Source organism: Marmota monax, unplaced genomic scaffold, assembly GCF_021218885.2.
Source record: "Marmota monax isolate L192 unplaced genomic scaffold, Marmota_monax_Labrador192_F-V1.1 WCK01_AAM20220418_F8-fsc00004, whole genome shotgun sequence".
Classification (NCBI taxonomy): domain Eukaryota; kingdom Metazoa; phylum Chordata; class Mammalia; order Rodentia; family Sciuridae; genus Marmota; species Marmota monax.
This window is the reverse complement of record NW_026692881.1, coordinates 19,341,140-19,356,492: the sequence shown is the minus strand read 5'-3', so window position 1 is coordinate 19,356,492 and position 15,353 is coordinate 19,341,140. Positions and strand designations below refer to the sequence as shown.

The following is a 15,353-nucleotide window of genomic DNA, read 5'->3' as shown; positions in this document are numbered from 1 at the left end:
ACACACACACACACACACACACCATAATAAGGCTTCTTGTCAGTAAGATTTCACAAAGAGTATCAACAGGATTTCACGGGAGTTCTGCAGAGAGCTCACTGTGGTTTGAAGCTTCCTCCTTCTTCTAAACGCCAGGCTTGCAGCCAAAAAGGTGTGATAAACTCTTGTCTCAAGAGAGCTTTTTGTACAAAAGTTACTATCTCTGTTTTTCTTGGCAAAAACTTGTGAAACCTCTATCTGATCTAAAATATGGGACAAAGAGTAATTGTCAAGTACCCACCCTACTGAGTATAAATCTAAAAGAATTTCCAGATGCACAGAATTTTAGGCATTAGTCCCTCTGGACAGCTGCAGCTTAAATAAATCTGCCTCCTGAAAATTCCTCTGGTGTCCAGCCTCATCTGTCCTATGTCACAAGAGAATCTCAACCCAATGCTAGAATACTGAGCACCCGAATGGATGCTTGGTCACACAACTCAAAGTGCAATCATGACTTCTGGACCCTGAGATGGAGAGCTGCCCTCCAGGAATGGAACCCTCACCCCAGCTTGGAATCCAGATACCCACCTAGAAAGTCAGAAGCTTGCCTGCAGAAAATGCACCTTCACCCCAAAATAGAACCTGGTGCCTCAGGAACTGAACCTTCAGAGCAAGTCCTGAATCCCAACAGCCAACCCAGCGAGCACATCTTGTACTTTTGTTGTTTTAACACAACCTCAACTTGGGGCTTAGATAAGGAAACCCAAGCTCCCTAAAACAGTTTCCTCTGCACTGGTGAAGGATACAGGAAGCCCTGTGCAAGCAGAGCCCCAGTTTCCAAGTGGGCTGCCCTCTCATGCAGAAATTTCCATGTGTGTGGCATCCTGGTCACTCACAGCCTATCATGACCACCTCCTCCACTTCCTTGCCTCATACCAGAGGCTGGAGGTCTCCTCAGCCCCACAGGTCCACCAGCCCCACAAGAGGAGGTTTTCTGCTCAGGACTCCGGTAGGGATGGGCACTGTAATGGCCCCAGGTCTGCCTTTGTCCCTGGAAGCTCCAGGGCACCCACAGGCAGGAAGAGGTCCTGGCTATCCCCTGAGAGTGAGGACAAGAACAGGGATCCTAAGAAGTCCAAGAAGAGCCTAGAACAAAACTTTGAAGTTTGGACTTTCATAATCTGTGACAGTCTGAGGCTCAGCAGTGGAGTGTGGCTCCTTGTCATGGGAGCAGAGTACAGGAGGGGACAGTCTAAGTGCTACTCAGATGCAAAGGACCAGGCCCTGTGGAAAGCTCCAGTCCAGGAGCCAGCAGCCCTTCTCTCTGCTCTCCTCTCCTTCCCCACCTGCTCCCCATTTCTCAGTCCCCTTTCTGCACTGTTTTACTACAAGGCCATCCATCCAGTCGCTCCTGCTTTTGCCCCTCCCCCACTTGGGGGCTTAATAATTTAGTAAGTATTGAGCCCCAGGGTGAGGGTCCAGCCTTGATCTTCACTTGCAAAATCCAGAGAAGACCTGGCCTGTCTGGCTGATTCATGGCCACCTTTCATGTTCGTGTGTCCGTGACTGGGAACTGGCACCCACAAAGAGGCCCAGGCTACCTGAGGAAGCCTGGCCAGGTCAGGAGTGAAGGCCTCGGGTTCCACGGACAGTAGAAGCCAGGTGCACCTCAGGTGCTAGAACCTGGCCTCTGCCCTCCCATGAGCCACATGTGATGACAAAGGGGACATTAATTATTGATAGTGTCCTGGGGGTAGGGATGGAATTGACAACTCAGGGCCAGCCTGAACTTGCTCACTGTTCTCTCCTCCTGGCTCTAAAACCTCACACCCTTGGCAGAAGCACAACTCCAGAGGGTGCATCCACACATGGGCATGCAATGACCTCCCACAAACCCCCCTGGGTGATTCACTGGCCACTTCCCCAGGAAGTAAAAATTCTGACATAGTCGCACAAGTAGCTAGTTCCTCAACAGCTCCCTCTCCTGAATCCGCACCTCCAAATCTTCAGGTCCACCTTCAAAAGTATCTAAAGCCACTCCTCGGTTTCTAGGACCCCAGAGGACACCAAAATCCAAGCAACCGTAAGTCCCTTATATAAAGTGGCACAGTATTTGCACATAGCCTACGCATATCCTTCCATATATTTTAAGTCATCTCTAGATTACTTATGATACCATGTAAATGCTACATGAATAGTTGTTATACCATATAATCTGGGGAATAATGATAAGAAAAAACGTCTGTGCCTGTTCAATCAGACACATTTTTTCTTTTTTTAGTATTTATGATCCACAATTGGCTGAATCTGCAGGTGGGGAACTTGCAGATACAGAGGGCCCACTGTATTTGCCCCCACTCACTTCCTCCAGCCCCTGGCAGAAGCCACACCTTTGTCCTCACCTGGAAGAATGTAGTGGCTTCCTGCCTGCCCCATCTCTCTCTTGCCTTGAGAGCTTTCTAGGACATCCAGGTGATCTTGTCCCTCTTCTGGGTAAAGCCCTCCAGGATCCCCTGGACAGCACACTTCAACCACAACTGGAGCAAGCATCCATCCCCTCAGGTGTACCTCAGAAGTTAGCTTCTATCAGCTCCTCAGCACCATCCTGCAAGCTCAGAACCTTGACCTTGTCACCACCTGGTTCAATCCAACTGTATGATCTTGGGTGAGTCAGTCCCTGCCCCTCTGGGGCTCAGAGGACCTGGGCTGAGAGGAGGCAGGACAAAACAATCTCTATGATGTATTTGGGTTCTGATGTTTATAGTCAGTGGCCACCGGTCCTCGCACTAGCCACCAAGCACATGACTGGTCGCCTACCAGACCTTCTTCTCTCCTGAGGAATGGGTCAGTGGAACATTTCCTGGGAAGATCAGGACAAGAAAAGGATGGGAAAGCAGGCATGGAGGAGAAGGAGGGCTCCAGGACCTTTCTGCCCATAGAGACCGATGTGTGACTGGGACACAGCTGGGCTGAGCCTGGAGGGCAGAGACCAGACCAGTGTTTACCCAGTACCATGCCCAGCTCAGAGAAGGCATGACATGAGGTGATTAGCCAGGGCCCCCCTGCAGCTTCGCTCAACTCTGACTGGGGCACAGTGCCTCCCTGCCCACTCTTAAGGGCACTTGGACACCCCTATCTAGGCACATCCCCTGGAGAAGAGCACCCTCTCAGCAGAGGCCAGGCAGAGGAGGGCAGCCAAGGAGGGAAGATGAAGGTGACAGCCCGGGCATGTGGAACGGCCTCTGCCCTAATCATGTCACCTGCCCCTGGCAATGTTCTCCTTCTTCTGTCCCCACTTTGGAGAAGCCAGGATGACATTCAAGGGCAACAGGGCCAGGAGCTGGGTTGTGGCCAAAGGAACTGTAGACAGGTAAGCCAGTGAACATCCTTCATCACAAGAAGGGTCCTCTCTCCTCCTTCCTCCTGCCCCACTCTTACATAGACGGCCTTAATGGCCAGTAATTTGCTCTGAGAGACAAGGAAGCGGCTGCTTGATGATGTCCTGCTCTGGCCGGGAGGGACCAGATGAGTCTGCTGAGCAGCAGCTCTGAGCACCCTGAGCCCCATCCTCCAGCACAGGGGGCCTGTGTCAGTCTCTGACCCAGAAGCACCCCTCACTGCAGCTCTCTACCACATCCAGCTCACTGCTTTCAACTGAGTGTCACAATGACACCTGGGGTGGCCAGTGGCATTTAATTCGCAGGGATCAAGGATGACAAATGGACAGTCGTGCCCAATATGCTTACTGCTCCAGCTCTGGAAACGTGAAGTCAACCCCAGCTCTTTTTCAGGTTGCGTCCCTAGAGAAGCCTTCCCTGCCCCTCCAAGATCAAGTTTCCCCATGACAACTCCCTGGTTTTCTCTTTCACAGCTTTAGCCAAACTTAACTGCTTGAGTAAAGAAATAGCCAAGGCCAGGTATGATGGCACAGGCCTATAATCCTAACAACTCAGGAGGCTGAAGCAGGAGGATCTCAAGTTCAATGTCAGCCTCAGCAACTTAATGAGGCCCTAAGCAACTTAGCAAGGCTTTTTCTCAAAATAAAAAGTAAAAAGGGCTGGGGATGTGGCTCAGTGGCTGAGCACCCCTAGGTTCAGTTCCTGGTACCAAAAAGAAAGAAAGAGCTGAGCAGAGCAAGGAGGTACAACACTACTTGCAGCCCTGAAGTGTGGCTCTACAGTTAACTATACAATTAAGAAATCTGATGAACACTAGCTCCACCAGGTGCTCAAGGTCAGCATCAACAGCGGAGTCTCGTGGACAGCATGCACAGTGGGTGTGATTGATGAAAAGCCACTTTACCTGTTTTGGTCCTTCTCTCACAGTCCACACACGAGAGGAACATAGGACACATTGCAATAGACAGGGAATGTCTACAAATACCTAAAGTAGCAGTCCTCACACTGTCAAGGTCATGAAGAACAAGGAAAGTGTGAGAAATCATCACCACCGAGGGAGGCCTAAGAAAACATGATGAGGAAATATATAATGTGGTAACTAAAAATATAATGTGGTTGACATTCTAGATACGAGTGCTGGCACTGAGGAAAGATATTAGGGAAAATTGATGAGGTCCAAATAAACTATGGACATTAATTAATAATGCCACCTTAATATTGGTTTATGGTCACAGGGTTCCATTACTAATATGAAATGTGAATAATAGGGAAACAGGGGCCGGGAAAGTAGCTCAGTGGCACAGTCCTTGCCTAGCATGCACAAGGCCCTGGGTTTAGTTTCCAGCACTGAAAAAATAATAATAATAAAATAGGGAAAGTGGGTGTAGGGTATATATAAATTCTTTGTACTGTATTTGCAATAATTCTGTAAATCCAAAACGGCGTAAGAGAAAAAAATTATTTTTTTAGAGTGGTAACTCCAAAGTCAGAGAGATCGTGGTTATAATCCCACTAAATTCTATCTTATACCATGGAGCCTAAAGCAAGTGTCTCTAAGCCTCAGTTTATTGATCTGTAAATGGATTAATTACCAGTCCTACTTCAAATAGTTGCTGTGAAGACTAAGTGAGCCAGGCACGGTGGCACACACCTATAATCCCAGTGACTCAGGAGGCTGAGGCAGGAGGATTGTAAATCTGAAGCCAGCCTCAATAATTCAGCAAGGCCCCAAGCCACTTAGCAAGACCCTGTCTCAAAATAAAAAGGGTTGGGGATGTAGCTCAATGGTAAAGCTCTCAGGTTGCATCCCTACAGAAACCTTCCCTGGGTTCAATCTCCGGTACCAAAAAATAAAATAAAAATGACTAAATGAGACGGTGGGTATATGGATGGTGGCATAGGCACCCGCCCGTAGAATGTGAGCAATAATCCTATCCCAACTCATTTTTATTCACTTGTCCATCATTTTTGTTTCTATCTGCTTCCCACTGTTGTTCCGGTGAGCTCTGTGTGGCTCCTGCTGTTTTGTGGGACACTATCCTCATGCCTAGGGGAATGCTGGGCCATTGCCCAGGCTTGGTATTTGTGTTCAGTGGAAGGGACTCCCCTACCCACCCTTGCCTTCCCCCAGTCAGAGCATCCCAGGAACTCCTCCTCAGTCCATGCCCAACGCTGTGCCCAGCCTCCTCAGAACTGCAGTAAGAGCTGAGAAGGCGGATGCTGCCCACCTGCCTCCTAAAGACTCCCCACTATTCACTCCTCCTCTCTGAGCCCTTCTTTTCTCTAGGCTCTGCCCCTCCCCCAAGCGTCAGCACCTGCTCATTTACGGAAGCAGCAGGATCCGGGTAATGACCCCTGATAAGCATCTTTTAATAAGCTGGAGCTGGATCTGTCATCCAGAGCAATATTCTCCCCACTCCCCTCCCCCGACACCACCCTACTCACTTCCTGGGCTGGCCCATTAGTGACTCTGCTCCTCCCATGCAGGACCATAGGACCACAGGTCCTCTAGACTCTGGCTGGCTGGGGAACGGCCACAGGCCGCTCAGGCTACTCCCTAAGCCTGCCCTTCTTCACAGCCCTGGTCATCTCAGTGGCCTGGCCCAGCTCTGCCTGTGCCACTGGGCCTGACCACTAGCCAGTTCTGTCCCTCCATCCCTGAGGCAGGTTTCCCAGGCGTTACCAAGGAGACCTCTTACTTCCTGACCAAGGTTACCAAAGCAACCAGCTCAAAGAGAGGCAGCCCCTCAGCCTCTTAGCCCCTGGCTATGTAGGCCCAGGAATGAGTTGATCACACTCTAATAGGAAAGAGTCCTGCCAGCTGGCCCAGTGGGGAGAAGGCAACCCTGGCATTACCTGGGCAGTGCCTAGCTCCTGCCCTTCTTCCTCTCCCTACCTCCCCACTTCTCTTTCTGCTTTTGCCCATCCTGCCTCCATCTTGGGATCTGTGATGTGGAGCCAATGCCTGGGCCTCCGTGTGCACTTGGAGGGGCATGTGCCATCTGCTGTGATCCCCTCTCCCATTCCTATGTCAAAACCTCCAACAGGACTATATTTGGAGATAAGGACAAATAAAGGTTAAATGAGGTCGTAAGATTGGAGCCCTGATCGAACAGTATCAGAGGACATCTGCAGGAACAAGGCAAGCCCGCTTGAGAACTCAGCAAGGAAGCCATCTGCAAGGCAAGAGGAAAGCCCTCATCACAAGCCAAACACGCTGGCACCATGACCTAGACTTCCAACCCCCAAAACTGTCAGCTGCCCAAGCAGACTAAGACATCGCCCAGAGCCAGGGAGAAGAGACACCAATGCAGAGAAATTTTCCCAAGACCAGTTTTCTCCTTCATGAGCTTTGGGGTCCTGGGCAGAAACCCCAGCTCTGCCTTTTCCTATTCTAGTATTTATGGACAGCATCCTTAACATCTATTAGTTTCCCATCTATAAAATGGGAATGATAACACCTGCCTCATGTTTATTGGGAGATTAATTCATATGAAGGTACCTAGCACAATATTAGAATCTAGGCTTCTTAAAAAAATCTTTTTTTTTTTCATTTTCTCTTCTCTTCAACCTCTACTCTACTTCTGCTGTTACTGTTTAAATAAAATTACTGCATCCCTTTTGCTCAAAAGCCATCCATGTCTCCCAGTGACTACAGGATAAAATATAAAACTCCTCGTCCTGACAACCACAGTCCTCTGAGGTCTTATCCCAACCTATCTTAAAAGATGGATTAACTTCCCCAGTGGGGCCCAAATCCCAGGCCGAAGGAGCTGCTCACCGACCCAAGCACATCTTGCATTTCTTGGCCTCCCTGCCTTTCCTGTCTTTGCTGCGGGGCCACTCACTGAGGGACCTCTCCAGCTCCACACTAAGTTCCATCCAGCTCCAAGCTCCCCTCCCCTGGAAGCCAATCCCACCTACCCTGAGAGTACCAGGGTGGGATTGTCCTGAGGGCCCACAGCTTCAATAATTCCCAGGTCTTAGGAAATATCAGAATAACCTGAAGATCTTATTAACTTGCATATTTGGAGGCCCCATCTCTGAGTCAGTAGGTCTGAGCTAGTGGTTGGGAGCCTGAATTTTACACCATAAGCAGGAGAAAAACCTCACTTTGAGAAAAAGGAAGTTCTCTCAAAAGTGCCTATATGACTAAAAACCACGTAGGAGTGGTATGAGGTGCAGGACTGGGAATTCCAGGTTTACCCAGCCCCTTGGTCCTCTGGCTAACCAAGGGAGGCAGCAGCAAGAACCCCATAATACTCCCTTTCCCTCCTTTGGGACTCAGTCCAGAACCAGGAGATCACTGCCCAGTCTCTTTCCCACAGTGGAAGACAGAACCCACCCAAGGTAGAATTCTCCGGGGACAGAATAGCATAGTGGCCACGATAATGAACTCTAAAGGCAGGGAACTCTGGGTTTGAATCCCAGTTCCATTAGCTTCTGACTGTGTGACCTGGGATGTTACTTACCTCTCTGAGCCTCTCTTCCCCATCTACAAATGGTGACAAATCAGGAGGGTTTAATGGAAAAAAAAATCTACATATAAGTACTTGGCACATAGTAACCACCCAACATATGGTGGTTATTATCAATATTATTATGATGATTAACAAAAGAGAATTCAAAGGTAAAGCTGAACTGAAAACCAATAGAGCAGGTGGGAAGGTGCTGACTCAGCCCTGCCTCTCTGAAGTCTCCAGGTGGCTGAGGAGGCCACCAGCCAAGACCCCCACCCAGGTCTGTCTGTTACATCTGGAGGCAGAGAGCTGGATGAGCTCACCTAATCTACAAGTGTCATGGCAACCAAGGAAGCAGCCCAGACAGAGCAATGGAAATATCTGAAAGCTAGCCAAAGAATGGAGGCCTTGAGTATCCGATTATGGCAGCCACAACCACTGTGGCCAAGGGGAGGGGTACAAGGAAAGTAGCGCTATAGGAGGATCTCTCTGACGGACCATAGACAGACTGATTAAGACAGCAGCTGTTGCAATAGCTGGGAGGAGGACCCAGATCACGGAAATAGCAGCAGGAATGTGAAGGCAGAGAATCTGCTAGGGCCTTGTCCAAGGAGGACCATCCTCCATCACCACCCCCAGAGGGCAGTGAGGAAGTTCCGGATCTGCAGACAAGTTCCTGTGGCTCACTGTTGTCCACCTCGATAATCAGGCCCCCTAGCCAATTCCAGCAGCTCCTCCCTCAGTCACCCAGGAGCCTCAGCCACTGTGGAAAAGAGTATACAAACACCAGGGGTCAGGCTGATGTCACATCCAGCCCAAACTGGGGGGAAGGGATGACCTCCCTGCAGCTGTCACAACCAGTGGCTTTGTAAAGTGTTCAATTCCAGAAGCATTACCTTTTTAAAAGATGTACAGTCTACATCTAGGTATGCAAGAATTGAAAACAGATGTTCAAACAAAAACTTATACACAATGTTTGTAGCTTCATTATTCATAATATCCAAAAGGTGGAAACAACACAAAAGTCCACCAAATGCATGAACACATTGTGGCATATTCATACAGTGGAATATTATTTGATCACAAAAAAAAATGAAAGAAAAGATATGCTACAAAATGGATGAACTTTGAAAATATTATGCTAAATCAAAGAAGCCCAATACAAAAGGACAGTTATTATGTGATTCCATTTATGTGAAATGTCCAGAATAAGCAAATCCATAGAAACAGGAAGTAGATTAGTGGTTGCCAGGGATTTAGGGGAGGGGGTACTTAATAGGCATGAGGTTTCCTTTTGAGGTGATAAAATAGCTTGGAATTAAAAGTGGTCACACAACACCAAAGGTACTAAATGCTAAGTTATACTTTAACTGGTTAAAATGGTGAATTTCATGCTATGCAAATTTTGCTACTATAAAAAGAAGATGGGAAGTGGCCCACTCAAGTCCCATCCATTGGTGACACTGGGGCTGAGTAACTCCCCAAAAACTTTCCTAGTTGCCTGCCCCTCCACACTTAGCACCAAGGAGGCAGACACTCAGGGCTGGGCAAGGAGGCAATACCTTTATTCCCTGTATTTTTCTCGAGAAAGCATGAACCCCTGCCTCAGTTACCCCATGACCCTCACTGATAATAAACACACACACTGGGGCTGGGGATGTGGCTCAAGCGGTAGCGCACTCGCCTGGCATGCGTGCGGCCCGGGTTCGATCCTCAGCACCACAAACAAACAAAGATGTTGTGTCCACCGAAAATTAAAAAATAAATATTAAAAATAAATAAATAAATAAACACACACACACACACACACTCACACACGTGTTCCCTCCCCCAAGCCTTGGCTGTCTATCCCTTCCCCACACACCCTAGGACTCCACTGCCTCCCTTGCCATCCAATTCCTGCAGTTCCTTCCATGGTCACCTCAGATCCTTCCCTGAAGCCCCATCTTAGCCCATGAGCCTGGGGTTTCAACAATCCAACATGCAAGCACACAGTTCGATTCACTTCCTTGGCCTTGCCTTTCCAAATACTCCTTCAATCCATGAAACCCCAGGAGTGTTAATGTCATGCACCTCTGAGCCCAGCACACAGCAGCTCCTCGGTCTGCCTGTTGGTCCTAAACTACACCATGAACCTCCTCCAAGACTCTTCAGACCCAGTGGAAATGACAGCAGTGTGTCTCCAGGAAGACCAAAGTCTACCACTGAAAGATGAAGATAGACCCTGTATCACATAAGCCTGAGAGCTGGACCAATCTGTGAACTCCAGTCCCAGGCCCCCTGCTATTCCAGGTCCCCTCTAATTGTTTTAATTAAAATGGTAAGGAATCCATACAGACTGCAATTACAGAAGAAGAAGGAAAAATAGAGCGGGTTGCTCCACCCATAGCAAATTTCTGAACAAACAATTCTGAGAATTAAGGCTGAATTCTAGGTGAGTACAGAAACAACCACAGTGGGACTCTGGGTGGGGAGTTAGAATCATGCTGTACCGGGGTTAACACCAGTACAATTAGAATGGAATTCTGGCTGACCAAAGATACATCAGAGCAGACACCTAGGTCAATGCTGATCCGAGTAGAAGAGAATTTGTAGTGAACACTAAACAATTACAGAATAAAGGTGATGGCTCTATTAGGGTGGGGACATGGGGACTTCTTAGAAGTCAAACTAAGAAGGAGGATCAATGGACCCAGGATGAAGAGTGGAAAATACCAATAGATGTCCTTTGGGAACATTCTCTCTTTCATTCCAGGACTGGAAGGAGCAGAATTGAAATTCCCATGACCACTTCCAGTTGATGTGTGAATAGGGACAAAGGAAGTGGGACAGCTTCTCCTGCCTGGTCTTTCCTTCTGTCAAAGACCTCAGATCCCCACAATTCCAAACTTTAGATAGAATGAAGTTCAATTCCTGGAGCCTACTCTAGATTTCCACGGAGTCCAAAAAAAAGGAACAGGACCTTTTTAGAGAGACAATCTGTGAGTATTAAAGAACCAAGTCAACTCTCCAACCTCCAGCAAACCTCTGATCCCTGATGGACAGAGCCCAGCTTTGCCACCTGAGTGATCCACAAAGTAATTTGGGCAAATCATTATCCTTTTCCCCATCATTCATGCTTGCAAGGGAGGTTGAGCTGAATGATGTCCAAAGATTCCTCCATCATTAGGAATCTGTTTTCAATGACCAGAAACAGTCTTTAGATATGCTAACACAACACCTTATTTCTGATTATAAAAATAACATTTATTGCACACAACTTAGAAAAGAGCAAAATATAAATCAGAAAAGAAAAAAAAAAACTTATCAGATCCCATTACCCAGAAAAAAGCCTCGTTAACAGTTTGGAAACATTCTTTATGGGGTTGTGTTTGTTTTGTTGGTTTTCCTTGCCATTCATATTTCTTTTCAACAAAATTGGGATCATACAATCTTCATATTTTCATATCCTGTCTTTGTGCTGTGATCATTTTACCAAGTCATCAAATATTCTTCAAAACATAATTTTAGTGCCTGCATGTGCTCCACCACGATTACTGGGCATTAGGTTGCTTTCCTACTATAAATAACACTGCCGAGAACATCCTAGCTTGCTGCTGTAAGTGTTTGCCTGCATCTCCATTTTCTTACAATCAGTTCCCTAAATGGAATTACAAGGTCAATTAAAAATGGTCTGGACATGTATCACCATATTAATTTTCAGCAAAACACAAAAGACCCATTGATATTCTTGAGCTAACGTTTTGAGAGTTGGAGTTAGAATGCAAGATGGTAGTCCTGTCTCTCCTCCTCACCCTTGGTCTTCAAGGTTAGCTGTCCAGCAAGAGAGGGGACAGAATTCCAATTCAGAAGATAAGGGACTATAGCCTATCTCTGTCTCTCACTGGCTTGGGAATCTAAAAGAAGCCTTGGTTCTCCTCAACTGTAAAATGGGCACAGTTAGCTCTGCTCTGCTGACTACCTCAAGGGCTTCTGCACTCACTGAAAAGATATTTGTGAAAGTTCTTTGTACACTTCAATACTTTGTGTTAAAGGGCACTTCTGTAATTCTTCTCACAAGCTGGGGGACTGAGGAAGTAGATTATTTTTTGTGAAAGCCAAGGGCTTCCCCTCCTGGCTTTTAGCCATCAGCATGTCCGGGACAAGTGCAACTGTTCTGAGGATGACAGAAAAGCAGCTTCCTGAAGGGAATTAGCAGGGGTTGAAGGCCTGGGAGGACCCAGCCCGGTGTCTTCCGAAGGTCAGGAGACGGCCTTGGAAGCTGCAAAGCCCCGGTCTGGGCCTAGGGACCCCCAGAGGGTGCAGAGTGGATCCAGGGACAGTGAGAGCAAAGACCTCTGTTTCAAGGATCCCAGCCCCTCTTTTCTAAGGGTTCCAACTAGATATCTGGTCTATGGGGAACTGATTCAGTGGATACATATAGTCAATAGCTTCAGGGGACCCCAGGAGCAAGGCATCATCTCTGGCCCCTTTAGTCCTGGATTCTTAAGACCTTTTAATTAGAAATGCAACTAGTGCTTCTAGCCTGATCTCTCCAGCCCCAAGCAGATGAAAAGGAGATGGCTGTGACTCCCTTGAGCTCAGATGGACCACCTGAGCTTCCCTCCACTCCCCTATCCACCGAGCAAATGCCCTTCTCTACTCCTTCCTGCTGCCTAGCATCATGGCCCTGAGGGGACTCAGTGACTGTTTCCAGTGCTGGCAGGGAGAACTGCGCAGACCCCACCTAACGCCATTCTCCCTGATTTTCACCATCACCATAGACAGCGCCCACTCCCCAGCCCACCTCCATGGTCAGATGGGCATCTCCGGTCTCCAAAGGCACACAACAGGTGGCACCTGCTGGGCCTCCACAACCACACCTCTCCATCTCTCCCTAGCCTCCATCAGCGCCCAGTCCTCCGGCTGCACTCAACCGCGAAGCCTACCTTTGAGGCTTTGGGGGTGGCCCCGCGGCGCCCGGCTTGGATTTCCTCGGGGAAGAGAGGGGATACTGGAGAAGTTGTTGCCCATGGCATCCGGTCCCAGGAGGTTCTGCTCTCACTGGGCGCAGGCGAGGCTGGGCAGGAGCGGAGGTAAAATGTGTGCAAGTGTGTGCGCGCGTGAGTGCGCGCCGCCGGGGGAGGGCCCTGGTGGGGCTGCTGCCGGGGGCGGGCGGGCCTCTCCTCTCCTCCCTCTCTCTGGGTTTTGCGGTCCTCGGCGGGTCCTGCCCGCCGCGGGTGTCCTCGCGCGAGCCGGCTACCTGTCTCCCATCCCCCGCGGCGGGGACGGGGGCCGCGGGCGGGCCCCTGGGTCAGGCCCAGCGGCTCCCGGCACTCCGCTCTTCCTCCCGCTGATGCTCGGGTTCGGGCTGGTGGTGGGTGGCGCGGCGGCTTGGGCACACTCCCCGTGGGCCATAGAGTCAGGGCTTCGCACGCGGGTGTTTAGCGGTTCGGCCTGCCAGGTGGCTTGACTGCTTAGCTGCAGGCTCGGTCCCCGCCCGCGGGGACGGCCGCTGCGGTGACTTGCGTGGCGCCCTCCCGCCTGCGGGTCTGCATGTAGCGGGGCTCGGCGGAGCCGCGTTGGTTGTTCTCCCCAGGCCGCCGAGCTCGCGCTCCCACCCCCAGCGGGTCGTTCCCGCGACCGCCGCCCCCGCCCTCGCCCAGCCGTCGCCAGGACTCCCGGGCTTCGGTTGTTATGGTGACAGCTGCGCTGGTGAATGAGCGTCTTAGTGACACGCGCGCGCCCGCTAGGCCAGATGTGGCCCCTGGGGGCGCCGCGTCCCCGGCTGCCACAAGTCCTCGGCGATGCAGGGGTCCCTGGCGGGACTGGGGAATCAGAGTCTAGTGCAGACTGGGTCTCCCGGGTTGGGCTTATTCTCTCACGGAACAGTGGAACTCCTTGTTGAAAACAAGAGACTACCGCCAGAACGTTGAGCTCCCTGGATGGTAGGGTGGGGCGAGGTAGTGCTAATATAACTTCCCAGGTTCAGGGTCTGGCACAGAGTAAAACCCTCAAGAGTGAATGGACAGTTGAACAAAGGAATCGAGATGAGGATCTCCCCCTCAGCTCTCAATCAGATCTACAGGAGCACCATGGAAATGACTCAGAGCAAGAATTCCAGACAGACCCCATTACCTGACTAATTGCAGAACCATAAGACCAGGTCTCCTGGCAACAGATCTCAGGAACAAACCATCAGAGAACCACCCACTCTGAGCTGAGTGGTTGTCTGATGTCGGGAGAGGGGAATCTGTGGCCTATAGCAGTCAAAGAAAGCTTTCTGAAGGAAGGGGGATTCTTTAAGTGTCCTTAGACACTTAGACATGACTTTCTTTCCCTTCTTCCCCACCCCCACCCCATTCAAGGCATCACACCCTTAAATGTCAGAAACTCCAGGCAAGCTAGAAATATCTGTGATAGGCACTCTCTGGAGTCTGGAAAGAAAGACAGCCCCTGGCCCCAGCTGCCAGAATCTTGGGTGTGCAGAATCACATGACAGCCAGCTGCAGAATGGACACAGAAGGTCAGGGACTGCTATCTTATTTGGGGGCAGTATCTACCCAAGGTTCACTCCCATCAGATGACTCATGCATCACATCAAAAAATCTGTGGGCTCTGAATAACAATACACACATTTTCACACACACCTCCGTGCTATACAAGTGTACTTGCTACCATGCATTTTGTACACCTAGTTCTAAACAAGCACACATACACACACATATGTGTATGTGTATGCATGTACCAGTGTGTATCCTAAAGTGTGCTAGAATGAAGTCACCTTGAGAGGCTGCTGGGACCAGACCTTTTATAAGTCAGAATAAATATGAGGACTCAGAGAAGATCCATTCTCCTCAAGGTGTCACCATAGTACTGGCATAAACCTGAGTGTAGGGCCCCTCATGTGTCACACTCTAGGCCCTTCCCTAGCCTTACCTTGGTAAAACTTCTAGGGAGCTCTGAACTGGGGAAGGCGACACTACTTTTAAGTGTAAACTAGGTGCAGGTCTCTGGCCAGGCAGGGACCTATGAGAGGCAGATGTGGTCAGCCCAGAGAGGCTGAGCATGACCCCTCTGAGAGGTCCTGTGCTCCAGAAACCTTTTTTTGTGGTCAGAGGATCAAAGAACACCAGTACCCTCCTTCCCTCAGGACCCCCATGCCTTTGAACAGATCTCCACCAAGACACCGCCAGGCCAGGGAAGCAACCCACCCCACCCTGGAAGGGAGGAGGGAGGAGGAACCTGCCAGGGAAAGAATGAAGTCACTGTTTCGGAGGCTCCAATGGAAGCTATTAATACTCACAAGGTGGTGCTCCAGCACCTGTTGCCGTGGCAACCCCCTCCCAGTGGTGCGGATTCTGAGGGCCAGTGGGTGTGCCTACACTAGGAGGGACCCCGAGGCAGGGACTTAAGGAGGAGCCCAGATTCCTTCAACAGTAGCTCTGAACCCCTTTCTCCCCTTCCTTTACCAGCCTAGTCTCCCTTCTTCAAGCTGTTCTCCTGAGCATGAGCTCATGCGTGTTCTCTCTCTCTC

General features: G+C 49.8%; 1 protein-coding gene across 1 annotated transcript in view; it reads right to left on the bottom strand.

Moving 5' to 3' along the window:
* The window catches only part of Neurl1 (neuralized E3 ubiquitin protein ligase 1), a 72,281-nt gene extending 58,879 nt beyond the window's left edge, over positions 1-13,402 (bottom strand). Inside the window, exon 1 of the mRNA XM_046450359.2 lies at positions 12,766-13,402. Within this exon, the coding sequence (XP_046306315.1) occupies positions 12,766-12,850 (85 nt within the window). The 5' untranslated portion in view covers positions 12,851-13,402. The remainder of the gene's footprint in view (positions 1-12,765) is intronic.
* Positions 13,403-15,353: the final 1,951 nt, after the last annotated feature.